The sequence below is a fragment of the Leptonotus elevatus genome, chromosome 14 (genome assembly GCF_054856555.1).
Source record: "Leptonotus elevatus isolate MCC_2025b chromosome 14, RoL_Lele_1.0, whole genome shotgun sequence".
NCBI lineage: Eukaryota > Metazoa > Chordata > Actinopteri > Syngnathiformes > Syngnathidae > Leptonotus > Leptonotus elevatus.
In genome coordinates, this window is record NC_141252.1 from 2321051 (window position 1) to 2337452 (window position 16402).

The window sequence follows — 16402 nt, forward strand, 5'->3', positions numbered from 1 at the left end:
AATGATGCAGTATTTGATCGTTAATAGGTCGATTGGGGTTGGCCTCTATCTTTACAAGGGAGTTTTTAGAATAGTATCAAACAAACAAGGTTAGCGGCATACATTAACTCATCCACTGCCATTGACGGCTATAGACGTCAAAAATTCATTTGAACTATTTCTATTAGTTTCACATTTTTTTCCACTTTTGTTAACAAGACTATGAAAACCTAGAAAAAATGTGTTGTGCATTTAGAACAGATGTAAAATTCTTGATTACTCTTGAGTTAACTAGTGAAGTCATGTGATTAATTACAATTAAACATTTTAATCGCCTGATGCCCCTAATTTAAAAAAAGAAACAAATATTTAAAAATGAGTGGCGTCAGACGATCATTTTTTTATTGTAATTAATCACATGACTTCAACAGTTGCCTCACAATTAATCACAAATTCTATATCTGTTCTAAATGTACAATATTTTTGTTCTAGTTTTTCATACTTAAAAAAAATTGAAACTAATAGCAATTTTTCAAATGAATTTTTGACGTCTATAGCCGTCAATGGCAGTGGATGAGTTAATCCATCCAATATCGATTTAGCCCTGCCACAAATCGGTGAAGAATAAAATAATTGACGCTCCCCAATCAAGGAAATGGCGATACCTGGTATCGTATCAGGCTGATACTGGTCTTATTTCAAGGTATCGGGTACTTACGATGGCGGCTGATACCTGTCACCCATACCTGTGGTCTTTTTGTTATTAGAAACTCAATGGCATGCATGGCTGGCAATGTTTTTCTGTAGTCATGTCAATCCTCATTTGGTGTCTTGCTCCCAAAATGTACCTTTTATTTGCTAATGCACTTTGGGTGGTATGACTTTTCTCCATTACGGTATTTCAATACATATTAATTTTACACATTTACCTCCTTTCATGGACTGGGAAAAATTGAATGCTGTTGTTTTTCAGTGTGAATGCAGTACAGGTAACATAGCACTTTTACTTACCTGTGTGTATTAGTGATAGAGCAATGTGTTTTTTTCCTAGGCCGATACCGATACTGATTATGAGTAGCCAAGGAGGCTGATACCCAATATTTCAAGCCGATATTTATTTGCAGTAAAAGAGAACATCTTGTAAAGCGTTGTTTAAAAATTATAGCAAAACTTGCAGGGAGCTTCCAGGGCCGTCAGCATGTGTTAAGCTAAATAAAGTTTTCCAAAATGTCGACATCATTTCTTAATCATATTTGTTTTTGATTTTTTATATTTAAAAATAAAAAGTGTAGTGAGTTCCCGGTGTTAGCATCATCTTTTATTAAGTGGAAATTTAAATAAATCCATAAATGAAAGGTTCCCTGTATGCCATTTTGGGGTTTTCGGCAGGGTTCGTAAAAGGTTTCAATGATCTTCGCAGAGATTGTCTGAATATGTCTGTGAACATTTTACAAGTCCTGATGAAAACCCTTAATTTGCGATGTTCACAAGCATTCAGCCTCAGTGAGATGCATACCAGCTTTATTGTCTTTCAGATTTGTAAAAAGGCTGATGCCGATATCAGCACCGATAATCGGCCCAGACGATAATCTGTCTATCCCTAGTGTGTATTATACTGTACTTATGTTGCCTACTTTTTTTTGTACTCATGATGATGACTAATGAGGACATTTGCATTTGCATGCACTGGGTCACCCGGGGGTCACAAGTGACAGGTCCCTTTGGTATGCGTCGTCGTCTGCGTGTGCGGGAAGGCATTCCGTGCCGTTAAGCGCCGCCTCTGGCGGTCGGTGACGGACGAGTTGTCTGTTTTCTTTTGCAATTTGTGTCAATTTGCTACAAATGAATGAGGCAGACTCCGGAAACAAAAACACGGACACAAACCACATTATGGAGCGTCCATCTCAGCATAATTATTGAGTTAAATGTTGTCTAAATATAATTTAAGATTATCATTATCAATCTTTGCTGAATTTTCCTATTGGACTAAAAAAGTTATCTGATCTTAACACTGGGCCAGAAACGTTTTGTTTTGTTTTGTTTTGTTTACAACATGCTGTAAAACTTAACACACTTCGATTCACCTGAGAGACTATTTACCAAAACAATGTGAAAACTCCCTATCTCTGCAATCAAATCAAACAACCTGAGTCAGTTGTAAATGTTTCTAACTATAATTATGATTTCCCCTTTACTGTCATTTTTCTCCATTTTTACATCACTCATTTACGGCATTTACACATCTATAAAAACTAGCAATATCCCCTTAGGATGTAAATTATAAACAGTTGCCATGCCAGGAGAGAGACTAACCCGCTCAAGCTCATTTCTAAAACAAAAATATACAAAAAAAAACAAAAAAACTCTCAGACCTCTCATACAACTTTACATTCACACTGTTCATATTCCTGAAATCCTCTTCCAAACCTTGGTTAGCAGCTGGTGTGTGTAAGTGTGTGTGTGTGTGTGTGTGTGTGTGTGTGTGTGTGTGTGTGTGTGTGTGTGTGTGTGTGCGCTTACTATGCTTCAATATCAACACTGTGTGAGAATCAGTATTTAAATACACACTCTCTTAGCCTGCCCCCTACTGTTGCCCAGGCCTACGTTCAAACACGCGTGCATACACTCACACACACTCTGGGGGTAAAAACTGCACCCATGAAGTATTAGAAGCAAGCGGAATGACATTTGAACGCCCCCAGGCAGTTTAATTAGCATTCTGGAATTTTCTAAGACAAGTTTACCCCAATTAACCTCCTCATCATGCAGTTTGGAGACAGACTGGAGGCGAAGGATTTTGTGGATCATACTGCTTACGGTGGTTGTTTGGCGATACTGCACCGGTTTTGTGCTCAGCTCTCATTAGCATAAAAGCGGGTAGACAATTGTCGTTAGTCTTCAAGGCTTTGCATCTACTTTGGGAATTATAATGCAAACATTAGATCAAAACATAAAAAATATTCAAATATTTCTTTTTTTTTTTTTTCTGTGAAAGACATTTTATTGTTGACTTCTCAAGAAGGCTGCCTTTCCACATTGAGTTAATGTTGAATAATGTGTTGTTCTGGGCCAGCAAACTTTTGACCTGTATAAAATATTTATTTGCATCCCGTGGAATTATTTTATACTGTAGTTCCCAAAGTGGCCAGTTGGTGTCATCATCTGACCATTTTTATCCCTAGAGAAAACACTGAACTGTCCCCATATACATACATATCTCCCAAAATGACTGTTTGTGTCCATTTACTAATCATCATCTATTTGTTCTTATTTTTTTTCTCTCTCTCTCTCTCCAGGAACAGAAGACAGTTAAGAGCCAGAACGCGGTCCGTCCTGGAGCCTTTCTACCCCCTCCCGCCCCTCCGACTCTTCCCCCCCATCCGAGCCACGTCGTGACTTTAACACCTGAGACACGCACAACATTCGTACACCTCACCGCTACTCCGAAGCCGCCAGGATGATCACCTCAGAGCTTTCTGTGCTCCAGTGAGTGACGCATCAATCATCCCTAATCGCCATCCTGGCCTCTCGATGCCAAAACGCGCCTTGTACTCGGATAACTTTGGTCAATTCTTTATTATACGTGGCTAGGGACTCATCCAATGAGTCAGGGGCCACAGATGCTGTAGCCCTCAGCATGAGCATGGTGGACATGGAGGACCCCGAGGTGAAGGGCAAAAAGAAGCGAGGGAGGCCCGGGAAACAAGCACAGGTAAAAAAAAAAAAAGAGAAAAAAAAAGCATTGTTTTATATTTGAATGCATTTTCAATGGGGATTATGGAAATATTTTCAAATATTCTGTCTGAACTGTTTGGGATCTCATTGGAACGCAACTCCCTTCGTAAAGTGAGGGCCCCCTTTTTTTTTGTGCCCTAAAACCAAATGTTCCCCTCTGTACAGACGGCCAATAAGAAGCCTCGCAAGACGCCGGCGGACAAGGGTGTGGGCGGGGCCAGGGGGCGAGGCAAAGCCAACGGCGTGGCCCAACACAACGGCGACAACTCGGAGCCCATCACTCTGTTCGAAGTGGTCAAGCTAGGAAAGAGCGCCATGCAGGTGGGGCCAGTACTAAAATTATAAATTTTTAATTAAAGCTGATAGCTAAGTGGAAATGTTTGTGCGTTTCGTGTGTGTGATTTTTTTTTTCTTTTTTCTTTTTTCTTTTTGGTGTGCAGTCCGTGGTGGACGAGTGGATCGAGTCGTACAAACAGGACAGAGACTTGGCCCTGCTGGACCTCATCAACTTTTTTATCCAGTGCTCCGGGTGCAAAGGTAAGATAGAAGCGGAAATTGATGATTGGATGTGTCAATAAAACCTCCTATGTCCGCCCTCACCAGGCACGGTCAGGATTGAGATGTTCCGGAACATGCAAAACGCCGAGATCATTCGCAAGATGACGGAGGAGTTTGATGAGGTAAGTGGCTGAGCGACTGGAAGATGAAATCTCTGATATTTTTTTTATTTCAGGGCCGATACCAATTATTAGTAGTCAAGGACGCCGATAACCGATATTTTGAGCAAATTACATTTTCACTAAAAGGGAAAATATTTGCATCAAAAAAAAAAAAATACAAACTCCAGCTTTATATATATATTTTTTAAAGCATATGTTTATTGAACAATGTTTAGGGTCGTAAAATATAGGAGTTTAAAAAAAAATCTTTGTTTTACAAATCTAACAAAAAGTTCCGGAATCTTCCAGGGGCAGTAGCATGTCTTCAAAAGTTAAATAAAAACGTAAGTAAATAGCTCCCTACTGAGTAAATAAAGTATTTTTAAATTTCAAAATATCTGAGGTATTAAAATTGTACTTTTACTTTCAAACAAAAACTGAAGCTGCAGAGAATTCCCAGGGTCAGAAGCATCTATGAAAATGTCAATAATTAGTTCCCTGAATTACACCCCCCGATTTTTTTTTTTATATGGATCTATTATCGGCTGTATGATTCTTCGAAATGGCCGATATTCGTCAAAATACAGAATTTTGCCACCGATAATCGGCCCAGCCGATAATCTAATCGGTCTATCTCTAATGGTAACGTGGTAACTTGTCAGAAAACCTTTTATCCCACACTCCTTTGTTCTGTACAACTTAAAAACAAAAAGGGAAACAAAAAAATCACTCCTGCGCGTTTTCCCGATTTATTATCGCGGTACACCCTTTCCGTAAAAAATCGCCATCTGTGATCCACAGGACAGCGGCGACTACCCGCTCACCATGCCGGGGCCCATGTGGAAGAAATTCCGCTACAACTTCTGCGAGTTCATCTGCGTGCTGATTCGCCAGTGTCAGTACAGCATCATCTACGACGAGTACATGATGGACACCGTCATCTCGCTCCTCACCGGGCTGTCCGACTCCCAGGTCCGAGCATTCAGACACACGTCCACGCTTGCCGGTAAGGAGATTGGCTAACTTTGATGACTCGTAAGCGCAAGGAAGTTGCAACCGTCAAAGATGAGAAACAAAATTGATTTGACTTGATGAGTGGATTTTCTATACATAGTTCCAATTTCTCCTCCTGGACTCCTCCGTGGCGAAAGTTAACTGCATGACATCATTTGTCTCGGCCGTAGCTATGAAGCTCATGACGGCGCTGGTGAACGTGGCCCTCAACCTCAGCATCCACCAGGACAACACGCAGCGGCAGTACGAGGCGGAGAGGAACAAGATCGCCGGCAAGCGGGCCAACGAGAAGCTGGAGCTGCTGTTGCAAAAAAGGAAGGAGGTCTGCAAAAAACAACAAAAAAAAAAAAACTAACAAAGCAAACGTGTGCCACATTCATTCTGTTCAAGTCAAATATATCTAATGTGTTTGTTTTTCTTAGCTTCAAGAAAACCAGGATGAGATTGAGAACATGATGAACTCCATCTTCAAGGGCATATTTGTGCATCGCTACAGGTACAAATTTTCAAGGCTTCCACTGTTCCAATTGTGTAAAGCCTAAACAGGTTCAAATGTTATAATTCTATAGTACAGTAATGGTTCAAAGTAGAATTTTTTTTTTTGAATTTGTATTTTCTTATTCATTTTTTTTTATATTGGTAATTTCCCGCGATGTTAAGCGCTTGTTGCCTGCGAGTTTGCTTGGTACCTGTGAGTTTTCCATTTTTGTATGCTAAATTTTTTTTTAAATAAAGTAACAAAAAAAATAAAAAATTGGCAAAATTCAATCAATTTATTCCATATCCATGTATCATAGTTATTTTAGCTTTTTTAAATTTAAAATTTTTATGTTTCTGTTAAAGATGGAAGGCAAAGCGTTTGATATTTTTCATGATTTTGGGGTGACAACGCAGCCCTGCATCTTTTTACAATAGATTCAATAGATCCTGAGCAGCTCCACACATTCAGGATCCCAAAAAATAAGAGAGTAAAATCTGTAATAAGACGACCATTTTGAAAGCAACCATTTGGACACAACAGAGCACAAATAGGTGGAAAACGTGTTTTGCGTCTAAAACGGAATTATTTTTGTTCATAAGAGAAAAGTTACTATTTTAGTTTAGTCTATCGTTTCTGTGCTATAGTTTCATATCTCGAAAAGCTCTATTGAATTTAGGAGTCACAGTAATCCGGTGTATTGCACCCGTTAGGGCCGTGATTGTCGCATGACGTTAAAACGCTGCTCCCGATGACTCCTCTTGCCCTCCCAGGGATGCGATTGCTGAGATCCGAGCCATCTGCATCGAGGAGATTGGTGTGTGGATGAAGATGTACAGCGATGCCTTCCTCAACGACAGCTACCTGAAGTATGTCGGCTGGACGCTACACGACCGGGTGAGCTCGGCGCAAAGCTCCGGCGCATTTCCTATCGCTTTTGTGCGTTTTTGCTCAGTTTGTGGTCTTTGTCTCCGCCGTCAGCAAGGCGAGGTGCGTCTCAAGTGCCTGAAAGCTCTGCAGAACCTGTACACCAACCGTGACTTGTTCCCCAAGCTCGAGCTCTTTACCAACCGCTTCAAGGTAACGCCACAAGCCAGCCGCAAAATAGGAAGTGGAGTTTTTGGTGATGCCCGTTCTTTTTGTCACAACAGGACCGCATTGTATCGATGACGCTGGACAAGGAGTATGATGTGGCTGTAGAGGCCATTCGATTAGTCACGCTCATCCTGCAGTAAGTAACCATGACAGTGTTTCACACAATAGGGCGAATCTTTGTTGTGGGCGGGGAAACTCGTTGTAGGGCCAGTTATGATGTTAATTATCCTCACTGTTATGCCACACAGGCATGTTTTAAAATAGTCAGATAACAAACTGCTTACTTAACGTATAAAAGCAGGTAAGTGGATGGATGGATATACAAGCAATTAACTCATTCAAACCCCAAAATGTATAAATATATATTTTTAATACTTTGACATTCACAACCCCAAAAACATATTTATATGTTTTTTTTTAGTTTTTTTTATGCAAGAGCATACAGAAGGCTTTGATACAGCTTTCTGACATAAAGAGGTGGCTTTGTTATTACAAAAACGGCCAGCAGGTGGCAGCAGAGTATAAGAGACCAGCCAAGGCCGTGTTGCAACAAGCTCTTTTTGCCAGTGTTTTCAATAGGTTTGTGAATAATGATTCAATTTAGCGATATTCTAATGCCAATTGCTGCAAAACGGAAACAGATACCAATGACTTTTTTTCCTGATGAAAGAAGAGACTCTAATCTTTCTTTTGGTAGGTTCCATGTTTTTTATAGCAATAAACCAGAATATTCTGTGGACCTTGCAAAATCAACCAAAATCCAGTAAAACAGCCGGGAGCGAAGGGTGTTGCTTCAGTGAAAATGGCTGGGAGTGAATGTGTTAAAAATATAGTCACCATAGTATTTCCCCTTTGTTTGACAATACTGTGCTTGTGTGCTGTTACAGGGGCAGCGAGGACGCGCTGTCCAATGAGGACTGCGAAAATGTCTACCACCTGGTCTACTCCGCCCACAGGCCCGTGGCTGTGGCCGCCGGCGAGTTCCTGCACCGGAAGTGAGTCCGCGCTGACCTAATGACATTTCATTTGATACAGTCCCCTGATTGACCTGCCCGTCGGCCGTTGTTGCCAGGCTATTCAGCCGCCACGACCCGCAGGCGGAAGAAGCGCTGGCCAAGCGCAGAGGCCGGAGCAGCCCCAATGGGAATCTCATACGCATGCTGGTGCTCTTCTTTCTGGAGAGTGAGGTAATACTGGAGGAACTCGAGGCCACTTGTTTTTTTACTTAAGATTATTTTTCATGTGCTACAATGTAAAATGTATCTTTGTTCATCGAGCTGGAGGGCAGTGACAGCTGCCATCTGAAGAAATCAGTATTTGATTTGAATTTCTGTCACTGCCCACGTTAGCGATTGTTATTGTTTGTCTGTGTGCGTGTAGCTTCACGAGCATGCGGCCTACCTGGTGGACTCCTTGTGGGAAAGCTCTCAGGAGCTGTTGAAAGACTGGGAGTGTATGACCGAGCTGCTGTTGGAGGAGCCCGTGCAGGGGGAGGAGTGTAAGACGCAGTATTGCATCTTTCTATCGTCGTCTACTCTTTTGCTGATTATTAACGTTCCCCCATTCAACCTTCACCTGCCCATCCCTGCAGTGCTGTCGGACAGACAGGAGAGCGCGCTAATAGAGCTGACCGTGTGCACTATTCGACAGGCAGCAGAGGCCCATCCGCCTGTGGGCAGAGGCACTGGCAAACGGGTGGGTCACGCCGTAGGCTGTCCAGGATAATTTTCATTTCTAACTGAACTATTTTAACTCATGAATACTTTATATTTTAAATATTACCATGCTCCGAAAGATGTACTCATAAGTTTTTTTTAATGATTGAGCTTAGATGCAGCCTCTGAACTGAAGAGAATGGTTGAAGCAATGGCAGTTATTACAAGAACGGCCAGCAGGTAGCAGCAGAGTATAAGAGATCAACCATGGCTATGTTGCTAAAAGCTCTTTCCCCTTTTAGATATTGACAGATTTGTAAATAATAATGAAACTTAGCTATATTCTAATGCTAATTGCTTTTATAGCAATAAAACACAGTGGGGTAGACACAAAAACAATGGGGGCCAATATCGGAGCCAATTTGGGGGTCTCCTTTGCGATCAAAGTCGGCAAAATATTAGAGATGATCCTGAGCGATTCGATTTTATAATGCGTATGTGTTGTGTTCCTTTGCGTCTCTCCAGGTGCTGACAGCCAAGGAGAGGAAGACCCAAATAGACGACAAGAACAAACTGACGGAGCACTTCATCATGGCTCTGCCCATGCTGTTGTCCAAGGTGAGAGAGGCCTTTGCTCCAGTCTCCACGTGGAAGCGGGTCAGACGACTGACACCCCGCCCGTTGTCCTCCCATCTCCTCGCAGTACCAAGCCGACTCTGAGAAAGTGGCCAACCTCCTGCAGATCCCGCAGTTCTTCGACCTGGACGTTTACAGCGCCGGGCGCATGGAGAAGCACCTGGACGCGCTGCTCAAGCAGATCCGGCTGGTGGTGGAGAAGCACATCGAGATGGACGTGCTGGAGGCGTGCAGCAAGACCTACAGCATCCTCTGCTCGGAAGAGTACACCATCATGAACCGCGTGGACATCGCCCGCTCGCAGCTCATCGACGAGATGACTGATCGCTTCTCACACTCCGTGGAGGGGCTGCTGCAGGAGGTGAGGCAGTCTTGCTAACCAAAACTACAGCACCTACCAAAGCATGTAGACAGTTTCTCAGAGGAGCTTACATAACAGATAGGTGTACCCATCACCTCCACTTGACACAAACTGTAGGGATAGACCGCCGATATTCAGCATTTTGACAAAAAATCGCCATCGGCCATTTTGAAGAATCATATGGCCGATTTTAGATCCATTTAAAAAAGTGTTAACTTTAGGGGAAATAATTATAAAAAATTTCAGAGATGCTCCTGACCCTGGGAACTGCACATTCTTTTTTTAGTTTAAATTAAAAGTAAGATTTTAATACTTGAATTTTTTGAAAACTTTATTTATTTTAGAAATCAATAGGGAACTATTACTAGTTTAAGTTTTTATTTAACATGCTACTGCCCCTGGGAAATCCCTGAACTTTTTGTTAGATTTTTAAAACAAAGATGTCTTATTGACTAAGATTTTTTTCCCCCTCTGATTTCCAGTATTCTAGTCCACTATTTTAGAAACTCTGAAAGTTGTTCAATAAACATATATTTAAAAATTCAAATACAATTTAAGAGCTGGTGTTTATATTTTATTATTTTTATTTTATTATATTTTATTTACCTCCTTGGTTACTAATAATCGGCAACATATTGGTCTATCTCTAACAAGCTGTAATATCACAACAACAAAAAAAATGCTTTTAGAAATAGTAATTTGACAACACATTTATCGACTCACAGGCTGAGGAGGCCGACGACGACGACATCTACAACGTTTTATCCACCCTCAAGAGACTCACGGCCTTCCACAAGTAAGCCCCCTCTGATCACTTACAGTACAATCCGACACCAGTTCCGAACGTTTGTAACCCTCAATGTCGCCTGGCCGTCGCTCAGCGCCCACGACCTGACGCGCTGGGATCTGTTTGGCAACTGCTACCGACTGCTGAAGGCGGGCATCGAGCTGGGCTCCATGCCGGAGCAGATAGCCGTGCAGGCGCTGCAGTGCTCCCACTACTCCGTCCTCTGGCAGCTGGTCAAGGTCACAGAGGGCGCTCCCAGCAAGGTGACACACACACACACACACACACGCACACGCACGCAACTCACACACACACACACACACACACACACACACACACACACACACACACACACACATACACACACGCAACTCACACACACGCAACTCACACACACACACGCAACTCACACACACACACGCAACTCACACACACACACACACACACACACACAAGCAACTCACACACACACACACACACACTAGCAACTCACACACACACACACTAGCAACTCACACACACACACACACACACACACACACTAGCAACTCACACACACACACACTAGCAACTCACACACACACACACTAGCAACTCACACACACACACACTAGCAACTTACTCACTCAAAATAGACGGATAGACTTTTGGATTTTTTTTGGGGGGGGAGCAAGTGTGTATTGTTTCTATGTGAGGAAATGGACTATTTGTAATGCTACTTGTTGTGTTCTTATGTTCACGTAGGATGACTTGCTGGCCCTCAGGCGAGTCGTGAAGTCTTTCCTTGCCGTGTGCCAGCAGTGCCTGTCCAACGTCAACACGCCCGTCAAAGAGCAGGTAGAATTTCCGAACGCTCTCTCACCCGCAACCCTGCCATTTCCCGGGTTTCCGAGCACCTCACGCGATCTATTCCGCTTAGGCCTTTATGCTCCTCTGCGACCTGCTGATGATCTTCAGCCACCAGCTGACGACGGGCGGTCGCGAGGGCCTGCAGCCGCTGGTCTTCAACCCCGACGCCACGCTGCAGAGCGAGCTGCTCAACTTCGTCCTGGATCATGTCTTCATCGACCAGGACGACGAGAACCAGAGCATGGGTGAGAGGCGGCGTTTGGATTTGAAAGGCGCGCGCGAGCGCGCGCACATGAAATGCGACGGCCGGCTAAATAACGACGTCGATTGCCTGTCAGAGGGGGACGAGGAAGACGAGGCCAACAAGATCGAGGCCCTGCACAAAAGGAGGAATCTGCTGGCAGCTTTCTGCAAACTCATCATCTACGACATCGTCGACATGCCAGCGGCTGCCGACATCTTCAAACATTACATGAAGGTTACTCTTCATCCGTCAGACTTAATGGAAACGTTGTTAATGTCATGTGACCTCCACTAGTCTAAACATGACATTCTGATTAATATTACATTTGCGGAATAGGAGTTAAGCACTTGCTGCTTGCTGTCGACTGAAGATGACATCATAGTCGCTCAGGCAACAGCCAATCACAGCTCACCTGTCTCCTGAAGCAACTGTGATGTCATCTCCAGTTGACAACAACTGGCAAAATGGCCACCTTCTGATGCTGATAAAAAAAACTGCTGGATTTTGCCGCTTAGCACATATTCCACTAACGCTATATTAACTCAATCTCTCCCAGCCATTTTCACTGAAGCAACCCCCTTCGCTCCCGGCTGTTTTACTGGATTTTGACTGTTTTTGCAAGGAGCACAGAATATTGTGTTCTATTGCTATGAAAACATAGAACCCACCAAAAGAAAGACTAGAGTCTCTTCTTTCATCAAAAAAAGTACATTTGTATCTGTTTCAGTTTTGCAGCAATTAGCGTTAGAATATATCTTAAGTTTCATCGTTATTCACAAATCTGTTTAAAACAGTGGGGAAAGAGTTTATTGCAACATGGCCCTGGCATATCTCTTATACTCTGCTGCCACCTGCTGGCCGTTTTTTGGTAATAACTACCATTGCTTTAAGTGACCTTTTCATGTCAGAAGCTGTATCAAAGCCTTCTGTCTGCTCTAGCATAAACAAACAAACATAAAAACCATATAAATATGTTTTTGGAAGTGAAGGAGAAAGTATTAAAAAACGTATTTCTACATTTTGGGGTTTGAATGATTTAACCAGAATACCGTATTTAGACTAGTGGGGCTGCAAAGAACATATTGTCAATAATATTTGGGGGGGTATTGACTTGCCCTAAGGATTGCAAATGCGTGGGAAATGTTCCCGTAAACTGAACCTTGTGTGTCATTCTTTAGTATTATAACGACTATGGCGACATCATCAAGGAAACCCTGAGTAAAACGAGACAGACCGACAAGATCCTCTGTGCCAAGACCCTCATTCTCAGTCTGCAGCAGGTCAGATGATCAGTGCAACGCCCATATTTATGTCCACACACACACACACACACACAAACGCACACGCCATTGATTTCACTGTTGGTGTTTGTAGCTCTTCAACGAGCTGCTGCAGGACCAGGGCCCCAACCTGGACCGCACGTCGTCGCACGTGAGCGGCATCAAGGAGCTGGCCCGCCGCTTCGCCCTCACCTTCGGCCTGGATCAGATCAAAACCAGGGAAGCGGTGGCCACGCTGCACAAGTAAGCAGCTTCAGCCTCACACGTTCCCTCTTGGCAATAATATGTTATATGCGAGCTCAATAGTTTAGACATGACATTATGATTCATTTTACATTTGTGGAATATGAGTTAGTTAAAATCCAGTTGTTTTTAATCCATCTCAGGCGGCCATTTTGCCACTTGCTGTCGACTTAAGATGACGTCACAGTTGCTTTCCGGGCTGAGGCAACGGCCAATCACAGCTCACCTGTTTTCTGAAGCTGAGCTATGATTGGTTGTTACCTGAAACCTGAGCAACTGTGATGTCATTTTCACTCAACAGCAAGTGGCAAAATGCCCCCCCCCCCCCCTAAGATGGCTAAAAACGGCTTGATTTTGCTGCTTAACTCATATTCCACTAACACAATATTAACCAGAATACCGTATTTAGACTAGTAGGGCTCCATACAACATATTATTGTCAGTAAAAAATTCTGGGGGGGTTGACTTCTTTAACTTATTCATATTTTTTGTTCAGTCTTTTTTATGCCTTACATTCTCACGTTAATTTAAATTGGTTATTCTACTAATTTTCTTGCTTTCTTGTCTTCTCTGCCTTTCTTTTTTGCCAGAGATGGAATCGAGTTTTCCTTCAAGTACCAGAATCCTCGAGGACCTGAGTTTCCTCCCATTAACTTGGCCTTCCTGGAGGTTTTGAGTGAGTTCTCCTCCAAGCTGATCCGCCAAGACAAAAAGACAGTGTAAGTAAAATCCCAAACTTTTGGAAACAAAGATTTGATTTAGTTACGCAAGGGTGGTAGCAATATATTGAAATGATATCCATCTCGCCAGACACTCATACCTGGAGAAGTTCATGTCGGAGTCCATGTCGGAGCGGCGGGAGGACGTGTGGCTGCCGCTGATCTCGTACAGGAACAGCTTGCTGACGGGCGGGGACGAGGACCACATGTCGGTCACGTCGGGCTCCAGCAGCAAGACGGGCTCGGTCCGCAGCAAGAAGGGACGGCCGCCGCTCCACAAGAAACGAATCGAGGGTATGACTTCAAAACGGAAATGTTTTTATAAAACTCGCCGGTTCATCGAATTCACGTTGACATCACGCTGACATTGCAGAGGAGAGCAGCGTGGAGGGCTCGTGGCTGATGCGCAACGACACCTTGCCGACACCCGGCGCGCTGCAAACCCCTCAGCTCACCTCAACCGTCCTCCGAGAAAACAGGCCGGCGGAACACATGCCCCCCGACCCTGACTCGGAACCCGGCTCGGAGAACGACTTTGTGCACAAGTGAGCGCAGAGACCGCCGGCCTCCGGATCATTTTCGGCACCTTGTCGTCCGTCTGTCTAACATTCCGCTGCCTTCAGCCCTCAGATGCAGATGTCGTGGCTCGGCCAGCAGAAGATGGAGGAGGTGAACAGGAAGGACCGGGCGGCCTTGAACTACATCAAGTCACGCAGCAATCAGGGCGTCCGGCAGACTGTGTAAGTTGGGCAACAAAGTCGTTTTGGAGAACGAGCCACATGCTGCTTCACCAACAATTGTATGGTCGATTCAACATGAAATAATGCAACTGGTTTTTAGACACTATTTGTGGTGTATCGATGTGTAATGTCATGGGAATGCGCTTGGCTCCAGGCGCGGGCTGATGGAGGATGACGCCGAGCCCATCTTCGAGGACGTGATGATGTCATCGCGAGGCCAACTGGAGGACATGAACGAGGAGTTCGAAGACACCATGGTCATCGACCTGGTCGGTGACGGCCACGTTCGCTGCCGTGCTTGAATGTGCCGCTTGTCTTGATGAACGTTTGAGTAATTTATTGATTTATTTAAAACCCCGCCAGCCGCCATCGAGGAACAGACGCGAGCGAGCGGAACTAAGACCGGACTTCTTTGACTCTGCAGCCATGATTGAGGATGAGTCGGTAAGCAAATCCATGCAGCGTCTGTCGGGGATGGGCAACTTCAATGCTGGAGGGGGCCACAAACTTCCTAACCAAGATGTATGACAAAAATGCTATTTTTAATATGGACAAAATACATGTATACGTGCTCTTAATATATTTCATTTTTGCTAATATGTTTTTCAATGCATGTATAAGACGCAAACCATAAAATAATCACATACTATATATTTTTCCCCCAATGCAAAGGGCGCTCTCTAAATGACCATTTAAGTAAGCACAGCACAAAAATTGCTGAACAAGAAACCAGCATTAAGTTCAAGAACTAATTATGTAAAATACCGTGGTGTAATCCCTTTAATGTTATTTAGGGACTGTGTTTGTCCTGTATGTCATTCTAAATCCACAAAAAAAGGCAGCATAAGACCCAGTGTAAGTGCAATTAAGACATGTCTGCCATCTAGTGGTGAACTATGATATTACAACTTTACCGTCAGCCCCTCTTATATTTGCAGTTCAATTATTTGTTTTTGTGGATCCCCCCCTTCAATTTTTTCTTTTTCTCTTGTTCTTTAAATGTTTTTATTTTTTTAATGTTTGTCTTTTCAGGGGTTCAGCATGCCCATGTTCTGATGACAACGATGGCAAAAAAAAATAAAAAATAGAAATTGCGCCTTCTGATCAGGAAGTAAACAGACAGCGGTGGTGGTGGTGGATCCACGTGAGCTGTCAATCACAGTCTTTTCCGAAGAAGGTATTGTACAAGTACTTCACCTCTGGACACCTGGTCCACCTCTTCTTCCCCCCCCCCCCCCAATCATCCCTCGGACAGTTTGAAAAAGTGTTGGCCAGGTGTTCCACTCTGTACAGCCCCGTGCCCTTCCCTTCCCTCGTGTTGCACTTTGGTCCATTATCATCAGTTCAAACAAAGAGTGGACGACAACTCTACATGTTCTATATCTGTGCTCTTATCACTCCTCCCGCCATCCTGTTCCGATCTCGGAGTTATTCTGCACACAAATAACGTTTTTTGTAAAGTCAAAACACAAGAAAAAGACATTTCTAATTCTGTAGCTTTAGTACGAAAAGTTTTAAAATCAAGTGTTTGTTTGTACAGTGTTTTCTTCTCGAATGTGTATTCTTCTTATTTGTTGCCAATTGGTGGCCTACATACAAACCTTTTCTTCCAGATGTTCTTCTCCGTCTTACTTTTTTTTTTTTTTTTCCTCCCTCCCCCCCACGGCTTCAGTATTTGCTGTCGCTCCCTCGCCGCTGCAGACAGTGTTCGATTCGTGTCGGTGCATCACGTATGTTGTTTGAATGTGTCTTGGGCTTTTGCTTGTGTAAATATCAGATGGTCCGCGGAGCCCAAACATGCTCTAAAAAGCCTCTTTTCGTTTTGTTTGTTTGTTTGTTTTTTTGTCGACCCTTCAATTGTTTTTATTAAAATAAAATGTGTACTCAATTTATGGAGTCATCATTTTGCACCAAAAAACTTGGGTTTT

General features: G+C 43.4%; 1 protein-coding gene across 1 annotated transcript in view; it reads left to right on the forward strand.

Annotated features, from left to right (window-relative positions):
- Window positions 1-16362, forward strand: part of stag1a (STAG1 cohesin complex component a) — a 31129-nt gene extending 14767 nt beyond the window's left edge. Inside the window, exons 2-32 of the mRNA XM_086093949.1 lie at window positions 3276-3465; window positions 3571-3691; window positions 3880-4035; window positions 4155-4251; window positions 4318-4394; window positions 5175-5379; window positions 5558-5709; window positions 5810-5883; window positions 6639-6762; window positions 6847-6945; window positions 7017-7096; window positions 7848-7955; window positions 8033-8147; window positions 8341-8458; window positions 8552-8655; window positions 9141-9233; window positions 9319-9612; window positions 10338-10408; window positions 10494-10662; window positions 11144-11236; window positions 11319-11493; window positions 11587-11726; window positions 12671-12772; window positions 12867-13015; window positions 13606-13734; window positions 13826-14028; window positions 14108-14279; window positions 14358-14474; window positions 14629-14743; window positions 14838-14918; window positions 15507-16362. Coding sequence (XP_085950075.1) covers window positions 3437-3465; window positions 3571-3691; window positions 3880-4035; window positions 4155-4251; window positions 4318-4394; window positions 5175-5379; window positions 5558-5709; window positions 5810-5883; window positions 6639-6762; window positions 6847-6945; window positions 7017-7096; window positions 7848-7955; window positions 8033-8147; window positions 8341-8458; window positions 8552-8655; window positions 9141-9233; window positions 9319-9612; window positions 10338-10408; window positions 10494-10662; window positions 11144-11236; window positions 11319-11493; window positions 11587-11726; window positions 12671-12772; window positions 12867-13015; window positions 13606-13734; window positions 13826-14028; window positions 14108-14279; window positions 14358-14474; window positions 14629-14743; window positions 14838-14918; window positions 15507-15530 — 3786 coding nt within the window. The 5' untranslated portion in view covers window positions 3276-3436 and the 3' untranslated portion in view covers window positions 15531-16362. The remainder of the gene's footprint in view (window positions 1-3275; window positions 3466-3570; window positions 3692-3879; window positions 4036-4154; window positions 4252-4317; window positions 4395-5174; window positions 5380-5557; window positions 5710-5809; window positions 5884-6638; window positions 6763-6846; window positions 6946-7016; window positions 7097-7847; window positions 7956-8032; window positions 8148-8340; window positions 8459-8551; window positions 8656-9140; window positions 9234-9318; window positions 9613-10337; window positions 10409-10493; window positions 10663-11143; window positions 11237-11318; window positions 11494-11586; window positions 11727-12670; window positions 12773-12866; window positions 13016-13605; window positions 13735-13825; window positions 14029-14107; window positions 14280-14357; window positions 14475-14628; window positions 14744-14837; window positions 14919-15506) is intronic.
- Window positions 16363-16402: the final 40 nt, after the last annotated feature.